This window comes from Propithecus coquereli, unplaced genomic scaffold (genome assembly GCF_000956105.1).
Source record: "Propithecus coquereli isolate 6110/MARCELLA unplaced genomic scaffold, Pcoq_1.0 Scaffold107, whole genome shotgun sequence".
NCBI lineage: Eukaryota > Metazoa > Chordata > Mammalia > Primates > Indriidae > Propithecus > Propithecus coquereli.
In genome coordinates this window covers 1422382-1433534 of record NW_012134636.1, presented here as the reverse complement: position 1 = coordinate 1433534, position 11153 = coordinate 1422382, and the positions used below count along the sequence as shown (strand labels likewise).

Here is an 11153-nt window from a genome sequence, read left to right as displayed (position 1 = left end):
ATTTTGGGAAAAGTTGTCTATCTACTATCAGGAACTTGACAGCTTCCCAATACCTTTTTTAAGAGATAGTGATATTGATGAATATGATATTTTTAGTATTATATAATGAAATGGGCCAACATTTTTTTATAAATAGTTACTTCCATGAAACTGTTAACAATACATGTTATGATAATATTTAAGTTGTTTTAATTTCTAATATGGTAAAATATTGGTAAACAAAGGCATTTAAGGCCCTCAATTTTTAACAATGTAAGGGATTCCAAGGCCACTAACTTTGAGAAATGGCAGCTCTAGCACAATACACATAATAAACACTCAAAACCTATTGAATGACTGGATGGAGTTAAAAAATGACTCCTGCTATTAAACCTGGATGACTAGGATAATGGGCATGCTGGGACAAGGAGCAGATTTTAAAAGAATGTTCATGGTGAGTTTTAGGTGGAATATATAAAGCAAACTATAGTAGGCAGTTGGAAATACAGAATTTGGACTTGAGGTAAAAACAAGATACCAAAAGGATTTCTCTTTTCTGTTGAAAAATTGTTTCTACCATAACTTCAATGAATAGTTGTAACAGCACAACTGGTTAACAAAGATGTTAGCCCTGGGACAGAAGTATAAAGGGTTGAGCATGTTAGCACATCCAGCCCCCTGACCATGTCACTGGGGCTGTAGAGTCCCGACCAGCAAGAAGGCTCTCAATAGATCTGGCCCCTTGACCTTGGACTTCTCAGCCTCCATAACTGTAAGAAATAAATTTCTTTGTATGCATTAAGGGTACAAAGAGTAACAGGGTAAGGCCTGTTATAAACAATGGGCTATGTTTTTTTCACATTGTACAATATACATTTTTAAATTTGGTATGCAGACCTGTGTGTGGTGCTTCTGAACTTTTTAACATACCAAACAAGGTACAGTAATTAAATTTTATTTGTCATAGAATTTGCAAACTTTTACCATGTCCTCACTGAACTTCACATGACACCTAACGTGAACTTATAATAGAAAGGGCTGTGCTTGAGAATAAGGATCTCTTCCTTTTTCCATGTCCGTCTTACTGATAAATATGAAGCACTTAAGACTTCAACGTACTTTAGGTACTTCACAGACTTTCCAAATTTCCTTCCTTTTTTGTCTTCAACTTACCATTTTGGTCCTTGCAGTGGAGACCTGAGCCCTCCCTCCTATCTGACATTGATGAGTCAGGGCCTACAGTTTGGGCAAAATTTCCTAAAAGCCTTGTTACCATTTTAAAAGAAATAAGGGTAATCAAACATTCCCTTTTTTGCCACTGTTATACTGTCAGTCTCGGGACATAACTATCTTCCTCTAATTTCAATTGTAAAATCTTTCCCAATGTTTACATCATTTTTTCCCCCTCAAATGTATTGACTTTCATTCCCAATAATAGTATAGGGCCTGTAACTCAGGTATTTATGTTCAGATTATTACAGACTCTCTTTCCCATCATTCCCATAAAAACTAAGTAATTTTACAAAAGTTCATTTCCTCAACAAATACTAAATTTCCACGCTAGCAGGTACTGTGCCACTGACTTTGTAAAACAATGGTGAAAACACATGGTCCTTGTACTTGTTTTCGTGGATTGCTAACCAACCCTCACTTAGTTTGAGGTTTAAATGGTTTCTTTTGTCAGAGGTGAAAAGTTGTTTTGTTTTCAACCTATAAATAATGCAACTGTGCACTATGATAATGGTAAAAATGCCAGTCTAGTTCCAGTTCATTAAATGTGGGGTAGGAGATCACAGAAAAACCAGATTAGGATTGTTGGCTATGCTGCTAATGTGAACTCTATTCTTTCAAAGGAAGGAAGTACCGTGTCCTTTTATTCTAAATGAAGACCTCAAAAGGTTAAAAACTTTTGAGTAATAAGTAGTATTATATAACATGACACTGAAAAATCTAAGCTGAATGCAGCCAGATGCTCCAGAATAAACTGAATACTGTAATGAATTCCACATAAAACCTCAACTACCCTTTGTCCCAGGGAAGCACCATTTTTACAAGTATTTTATGTTGAGGTTATTTCATTTTCTGCAAAATCTTAGGAAGGACAGGCTACAACTGGAAAAGCAACTAAACGTGAATAGTGATCCAGGAGAAAATAACAAAAAAAACTTACATGACCCTCAAATAAAAAGTTTCTTATTCAAAGATACATCATCTTTTTCTCTAGCCCTTGTAAGAAACTAGCCAACAGGTTTATGCTTGGCTTTGAAAAGAAACACACACCTTTTGTGTACTGAAAGGAAAACAAATTTTTAATTTGGCTTGTTGGTCCCATACCTTATCTACCAGTGTATATGCTATTTATAAACAAATGTTTTATAAAACTAACAATAAAGTATCTCTGCAATCTCTTTGATAAATCCTGGTACTCTATTTTAATTGTATATATTAATCTGAATAACAGATGCATATTTTAATTCTTAAGGCAGATGGTAAACTTTCCTATAGGTCTTGTGAAATTTCTTCTTGTCATGGGGCAAATCCTGTTCACAAAATGTGATAACACTTCGTTTTTTGAGGTTGAGGTAAAGAACTTGAGCAAGTGAATAGCAAAGCTGATAGGCAATGAAATGTGGCCTAAGATGTAATTATGTTTTCTGCCTGTCCTTTAGGCCAGGGTAGCTTTGCACTTGCCGCAATGGAAAACAGGCTGTGAAGCCTGAAGATAAAATGTTCTAAACCCAAATGCCAGAGCATTTCAGTAGGCTTTTCGCTATGCATCTTTAAAGTGTTTTAAGCAAAATACTAATTGCCCACTACCCCTTTGAAACAGCTTCAAGGAAAAGCTTTGCTTTCTCATAAGACTTTTTCAATTCCATCACACCTTTTGCTAACTAGCATGAAGAGCTTTGGACTGGTTTTAAGGGTACAGACTGCACTTTTGTTAATACTATTTTTCTCAAAAAGCAAGTTCTTCGTGCTGACATTTCCAGTGTTGGGAAGTATGAATGATATTATTAGTCATCTTCATTCTTTGCATTACCAAGGAGTTCCTCTTTCTCCATCCTGTTCTGAAGGATGAACAAAAGTTTGGGGCGTACGTCCCAGAACATAAACTGCAGCACGAAGACCCCCAATGTTCACCCAAACTGTATCCACCTTCCGCCATACATGTCGCATTCCAGATAATGCCTGTGTACACACAAAAAGCATAAAAACAATTAGGCTCACAATCTGCTTCTAAACCAACTAGGAATCTTAGCTGCCACCAGCAAAACACTAGGGGAAGAGAAAACAAATCCTATTCCCAACTAATATCTCCCAAGTCTACTTAAAAAGATCCTAAAGTTGCCACAGGTTGAGATTTTGACCTTAGGTCAAAAATGTATAGCACCTTGGTAAAGCATTTCGTGTCCTGAGTAAGCAGTACAGCTCGGCCTGTTGCAGGTGTACAGACACGGCCCATCTCCCGTAGGCAAGCTGGATAAAGGTTCCAGTTTCTCTTCTTGGAGCCCATCCTATAAAAGAAGGTCTAATGAGTCAAACATTGTTGCAGAACAAATATGTAGGACTACATGAAATGAGAGGACAGTTTCATGCATCCTGAGGCATGAAAAATAGTTGTATTTTTACAAAGTAGAGCTTTGCCATTACGTGTCAATGAAATAAGCTGAGTGAGTAAACTGCTTAGAGTTCTGAACTAGAAGAAAAATTTGGGGTGGCAACTATGATAGTTACATAACTTGCCTCTTAATAAACCTAATAAGCAGTCAACTATATAAACCAAACCAGTGATTAGAAATCATTTATCTGAGAAACAGAATCAAAACCAAGTCCTCCTTAACTTTTTTGGGTAAAGTATCACTGTAATTCAAGAATGGGCCAGAAAGTGAATTACAGAGAATTTAAAGATGACCCACCTGTGAGGATCAAAATGTAGTTTACACATTCTGCAGTTCTCAGAGGGAACAATATGTACATGCATCATATTGTTACTAACTGAAAAGCAGCTCTGTTAAGTCTGCTAAAAGTCCCTGAAGATTTTTTTTTCTGACTTAGAATAGAATCTCAAGGAAAATAATGAGATTTAGAAGACGAATAGGTACTAGTGTAACAGGTGAAAGTAAAACTCATTTTTAAAAAAGCCAATTCCTACCTTTTTCCAAATGGCAAATCTGTTACAATAATGTCCACAGAGCCCGTTCTTAATGGCAGATTGCAGATATCCCACTGAACAGCATCTATGGGCAAGCCCCAGGATGGTTTGCTGTTGGGACAAAGGAAAGGTGCTTCCACTTACTGTGAAGCATGTAATTTTCTTAAAAAAACTTTTTTGACTATCGATAAACATTTTAATGGTTGTATGAAGAAAATATAAAATCATAAGATAAAATTATTACACTGAAACCTAAAGTCTACAAAAATAATAAATTTAAAAAATGGTTAAAGAGTGGTTTTCAAAGCATGTCAGCTGGGTCTGTAGTCCCAGCTACTTGGGAGGCTAATGCAGGAGAATCACTTGAGCCTAGGAATTTGAAGATGCAGTGAGCTATGATCACACTACTGCATTCCAGCTTGAGTGACAGAGCAAGACCCTGTCTCTAAAAAAAAAAGTAAAATGGATAGAAATAGCACAGGCTAAATAGACAAAAAGTAAAGGTAGAGAGGGTCTGAACAACAAAATATTCAAGAGGCCAGAAAGGAAATAATTTTAAAATGTTTATGAACTTTGGAAAAAACAAAGTGATCATATACTAGGCCTCAAAACTTCAATAACAATGAAACAAGCTATATCATCAGAATTCATCACAATAAAACAAGTTAATATTAAGAAAATCAAAACCTCCCAATTACTTATACATGTAAAATCTAAAGTTGATCCAGAGACCAGCAGTATTAGCATTTCCCAGGAGCCTGCTATAAAATGTAGACTCTCAGGTCCCATTCTGAACCTACTGAATCAGAATCTGTGTTGACAGTACTCCCAGGCAATTCATACATAAATGTTGGAAAAGTCCTAAGCGACTAGATCAGAGATATCGATGAAATATACAACCAATGACTTAGAAAGTAACAAAAATAGAGGAAAGACTATATAAATCAATATTTCTATACAGTGGAATATTATGCAGTCATTAAAACAATGTGAAAACAGTATTCAAAAATTTGTGAAATTAAAATGAATCTATATGATACTCTTCCAATATGTGGGGGGAAAAGTTATATGAATAAGGAAAGAAAAAGGAAAATAAAAACAGTTGTGTTAAGGTGAGAAATAAGTAAAAAATGTTTTTAAAATATAAATTATAGGCCAGGCTTGGTAGCTCACACCTATAACCCTAGTACCCTGGGAGGCCGAGGTGGGAGGATTGCTTGAGTTCAGGAGTTCTAGGGCAGCCTGAGCAAGAACGAGACGCTGTCTCTACTAAAAATAGAAAAATTAGCCAGATGTGGTAGCGAGTGCACCTGTAGTCCCAGCTACTGGAGAGGCTGAGGCAAGAGGATTGCTTGAGCCCAGGAGTTTGAGGCTGCAGTGAGCTACAATGACACCACTGCAACAGAGTGAGACTCTGTCAATCAATCAATCAATAAAATATAAATTATTTTCAATAAACTTTTAAAATTTAAACAGTCTCACAATATGTTCACTTTGGTTATAATGATGTCACAGTGTGCGGGGTATTAATTCATAGTCTATGAAAAAGTGATTATATAAGCCTAGAAGATGCTAAGAAATCTTTTAAATTAAAATTGTACCCTTCTTTAATTTGGCTCTTGGTCAATAAAGATGAGATGTTATTTGCTGCTCTATTTACAGCCAGTGGATTATTATCACCAGCAATATGGTAACAGTCAGACCATTCAGTAGCCCCCTAGAAGATAAAAGTATATATTAAAACAGAAGTAGCAAACAGCAAAAAATTATTATTTCGATCAATTACCAACAAACAAGACAATCCAGTGCTTTTCTGAAGTGGCAAAACATTACATGTCATCAACTGTGTTCTTCCCTTTGCTGAAAATACCCTCATGCTCTTTCTCTGCTTGCTCAACTCCTACCCACTTTTCAAGACGCAGCTCAAATGTCATGTCCTCTCTGACATCAACCCCAACTCTCCAAACTGTTGTCTTTCTCTCATCTGCCCCTCCCAAAGCACTATGTATACACATACCTCTGCCACTGCACCTGTTCTATTTTTAATTATTTCTTTCCTTGTGTGCCTCCCAATTAATCTAGGAACTCCTTGAGGACAGGTCTAGTATTTTATTCAGTCTCTCACCCAGCAGTGTCTAAGCACACTAAATAAACCCTAAATAAATCCTAAGTAAACATGGTTTGAAAAAATTAACCAAATCAAACTGACTAAGCCTATACCCTTTTGTGGTTGTAGGAGTTTACATAATATGATATATTGGAATATTTGAGAATTGCAAAATAAAATGCCATTTCCTTTATATCATGGGCATTTGAATGATAACTACCAAAGGATTTTCTAATTTTAAATCAAACACATGTCAGCAGAACATAAATACAAAGCTGTCTCACATCATTTGCAGGATGCAGTGACATGTGACCCTAGGTCTGAACAATGTTCTATACAGATTAACAGAAGGTTTGTGACATAAAGCAGAGAAAGGTTCTGCCTCTACTTGAGGCTGAGTGGCAAATACCTCTCCCTTTGTAAACAGTAACACACCTGTCATCCATCAATACAGCACTTCAATTCTTTTGCCCAGACACTTGAGGGTGATGACATGCTCCTGTCTATAATCCTATAATGACTTCGAACAAAAGGGAAGTTGAAGTGTGCCAGATTTATGGTGGGTGGGGATAGAGAAGGGACCTACAGAGTTGGATGAAAGCCTTAGTGATTCTCATCCCCTCTGTTTTAAAACCTACTTGCATTTTCAGCATCACAAAGAGCTGGGTTTTTTACAGTACTTCCAAGTCTTAAAAAAGTATTCTAGATGAAATACTACTTTGATGAACAAATCTGTATATATACGCTATATTGATAGGGTGTATCATAATTTTATTCATTTTGATCATATATTAGTTTAGATTTTCCTACATTGGCAACCTCATGACTACTCTTAAATGGAAATGGCTCAATCTTTTTATCTTCTTTTTTTTTCCCTTTGGCTTTCCTTTTGACTCCATTCTCTAGCTCTGTTGTGTATTTCTTTTTTTTTTTATTTCAGGATATTATGAGGGTACAGATGTTTAGGTTACATATGTTGCCCTTGCTCCCCCTCCCTCCCCCGTTGTGTATTTCTTAATATGTGGTGACCTTACCTGCTATTTCATACACATATCATGGTTAATGCTGGAAAACAACACTGCTTTGTTCCCAGAATCCTTCTTGACCACAGTTGGGTTTTCTCTTTGTGGGTCTCTTTGGCCAGAGTAATTTCACTAGCTGAACACAGTAGTTACATAGACTACTATGACTTCTTTCTTAGATTTTAACTCCCAAATCACAGATACCATTTTCTAATTACAGTTTGGATTATTTTTCCTTTTGTGGGTTGCTTTGGACTTGCTCATCTGTCCAATTATTGCCCACTCAATCTGTAGTGTCTCCCCACAGTTTATTCCAATTGGCTTTCAGTATACCATGTGGAAGAACTTACTGTATTTTCACACAAATATAAGCAATTTTACTGGGAGCTCCCTCTTCCACATTCTTCATAAACATATAGATGAGACTTATTCACGGAGAATCAGTATCTACTGTTAAATATTCTCTGTTTAGAAAATGCCTTCCCATTTCCTTTTTTGCTTTAGGCAGTTTTTAGGAGTCCTCTCAATAGTAATTTTGAAAACTATTTAAGAGCATTTGGTATGTAAGCTTGTCAGACTTCCTAAAAAATCTAAGTAATGTTCATAGGTTTTCCCTTTTTACAACTATACTTACACCCTCTAGGAACTTAAGTGGATTAAGAAGCATAATCTCACTTTATAGAAATGAAAATCTCCTTCCTTCAGTTTAGCTTATGCCTTCAATTATCCTTTCCCGTTCAAGCCTACCAGCTTGTCTTTTACAAAAAGAGGACTCACCAGCAGTTTGTAATTCTCAGCTCCCTCTGTAATTCAGTGAATAGACATCATTATCTAGTCCAATAGCACTTGGCTATTTGAATTAAATAGTTGCAGTATTTACACAAAATTTCCAACTTTACTATTGTAATTGCTTTAAAACTCTTGGGTCCAATCACCGAACCTTGGTGATTTCATTATGTCTAATTTGCCCATTAGGTTTAGAACATTCTGGATATATCACTTGCTTATCTAAAAGCTAAATAAATGTTATTACCTCTATTGGTATTGCCCCTGTTCCACACATTGGATCGACTATTATATCATAAGGTAGAGGATCACAGAGCCTGGAGGAAAGAGAAGAGCCTAAGTGAAGAGATTCAACCAAAAGCTGAGGCTTCTACAAGGATGATACCTGAAGCTATATTGAGGACCTATGATACCAGCACATAAAAGAACACCAATCTACAGTCATTTTAAAAATCAATTTGTAGGCCGGGTGTGGTGGCTCACGCCTGTAATCCTAGCACTCTGAGAGGCCAAGGCGGGAGAATCACTCAAGGTCAGGAGTTCAAGACCAGCCTGAGCAAGAATGAGACCCTGTCTCTACTAAAAATAGAAAGAAATTAGCTGGACAACTAAAAATATACAGAAAAAATTAGCCAGGCATGGTGGCGCATGCCTGTAGTCCCAGCTACTCGGGAGGCTGAGGCAGAAGGATTGCTTGGGCCCAAGAGTTTGAGGTTGCTGTGAGCTAGGCTGACACCACGGCACTCTAGCCCAGGCAACAGAGCAAGACTCTGTCTCAAAAAAAAAAAAAAAAAGAAATCAATTTGTAATTAACATGTTGACTCCACATCCTACCATTTGAAAAAAAACATTATATATAACTAAAAGTCTCCCTTGACTATCATCTGAAATTCCATTTCATTCCCAGATGGAATTTAGCTTCTTAGACCTCTTAAAACACACACACGCACACACATACACACACGTACTCTCACACTCATGCACACTTTTAGAAAAAACATAGTACTGTTTTTCATATAAACCTGTATTACATTTTAGCTAAAAAGAAAAAAATTAGTAAAAAAAAAAAAAAACCTGTATCACATTAAAAAAACTGAAACATGTCTCAAGTAAAACATACATCAATATAACTTTATTGGCAATTAAACATTCAGTATTCCTTTACTTCTGAATTTAATTTTAAAGATAATAACCTTGATATAAAAATAATTGCTTTACTTTGAGCATTTATTCTTTGCCAGGCATAGATTTAAGCTCTTTCCATGCATCATCTCATTGAATCCTCAATAGCAACCATGTTAGATAGGTCACTATAATTATTCTCATTTTAAAGATAAGCTGATACAAGGAATCATTAAGTTACCTGTCCAGGGACACAAAACTAATAGGTAACAGAGTCAGGATTACAGGCATTACTGTTAGTACTTAAGTGCTACCCCCTCTATGGAGCACTAGTAAGAGGTCACTAGGTTTCTCTTACCTTTTCTTGTCCTTCCAATCTTTTCATGTTCTGTTATGGGACTTATCACATGTATGATAATTATCGCCTCCACAAGACAAATTCTTGGAGAATAACACTGGGTTCTCATTTAACAACTGGTCTGCTCTACCTCCCTATTCCTACCCCTCAACAAATAGCAACAGAATCCTTGGCAACCATCTTGGGGTGGTAAGCAATCCTGTACTCCCAAACCACTGCTGATGGGTCAGGGTGGACACTTGACCAAAACTACATCAATCAGATCCTCTCTTCCAGGAATCTGGAATAAAGAGCTAAAAACCCTAGGCAGTATGGGTTCTTCATTTGAAATTGGAAATATATAAATTTAGATGAGGGACAGCATGTGATGAGTGGAGACAGTAGTCCACAGGCTTTAAGGAGTGAGCGAAGTGGCTGCCTAGGTTTCTGGTGGTTTTCCAAGATGTGGTTCCTACCCTTCTTGAGACAGCATTCAGTTTTTCTGTGGATCCCCCAAGATTTCTCCTTATCTTTCCAATAACCTCCTCCCTTGCACAATCATCACTTTTCTATCCTAAACTAGCTTACTTAGGTTTTTAATATTTGTACCCAAAATAACTCCCTCTCTATATTCCTGGCTTCTACCATATTGCCTGGCAGTAGATAATCAACGTCTGTTAAATGAATAAAGACTAAGAATTTTTCCTTAATCAAATGGGTCTAATTTTCTATTATCATCATTGAATTAATATGTTCTAATTGTGCTGAATTGTGACTCACTGAATGAGCAAGACAAAAGAGGAAGCAAAAGATTGGAAGAAAAGGAAATACAATTACAGTCATGCACCCTGTAACAATGTTTCAGTCAACGATGGACCAAATATATGAAGGTGGTTCCATAAAATTATAATACTGTATCCTTCCTATGTTTAGATACACAAATATTTACCACTATATTACAACTGCTTACAGTATTCAGTATAGTAACATGCTATATAGGCTTGTAGCCTAGGAGGAATACTATACCATACAGTCTAGGTGTATAGTAGGCTATACCATCTAGGTTTGTGTAAGTACACTCTATGATGTTCACATGACAAAATCACCTGATGACACATTTCTCAGAATGTATCCCAATCACTAGGCGATGCATGACTGTACTTAACTACCAGGACACACCAGGCACTGTATAAAATAGGTATTTGCAAATGTTTCTGCATTTAATTCTAATAATCCTTTAAGTATCACATCAAACCCATTTTGCAGTATGGAAAACAGAAGCTTAGAGAAGATAAATTTGTCTAAGTGGTGGAAAGAATCACCCAATAAAAGAGAGAAGAGCAAAAGAGAAGCAAAGCTAGATCTTGCGCTCTGAAAATGAAAAACCCTAGGATGATTCTTGGGTTGCTGTGAGTACCAAATTTAAAAATACAAGTAGAAACTCTTTTGTGTTCATTTACACTTAGACACATAAATATCTCTGCTTTTATCTGCTTCACTGCACAGAAATGAAATACAGCAAAATTTACTCTACCTCCCAAAATACAGTATGTCCTTTCTAACACAAATTCGCCAACCCCATTCAAGAAGCACATGAACTGGCAGGGCGCAGTGACTCACACCTGTGATCCTAGCACTCTGGGAGGC

General features: G+C 36.5%; 1 protein-coding gene across 1 annotated transcript in view; it reads right to left on the bottom strand.

Moving 5' to 3' along the window:
* Positions 1-2830: 2830 nt before the first annotated feature.
* The window catches only part of THUMPD3 (THUMP domain containing 3), a 28088-nt gene continuing 19765 nt past the window's right edge, over positions 2831-11153 (bottom strand). The window contains exons 5-10 of the mRNA XM_012646523.1: positions 9016-9085; positions 8295-8383; positions 5734-5849; positions 4133-4243; positions 3371-3494; positions 2831-3168 (exon numbers count right to left, since the gene is read on the bottom strand). Coding sequence (XP_012501977.1) covers positions 3016-3168; positions 3371-3494; positions 4133-4243; positions 5734-5849; positions 8295-8383; positions 9016-9085 — 663 coding nt within the window. The 3' untranslated portion in view covers positions 2831-3015. The remainder of the gene's footprint in view (positions 3169-3370; positions 3495-4132; positions 4244-5733; positions 5850-8294; positions 8384-9015; positions 9086-11153) is intronic.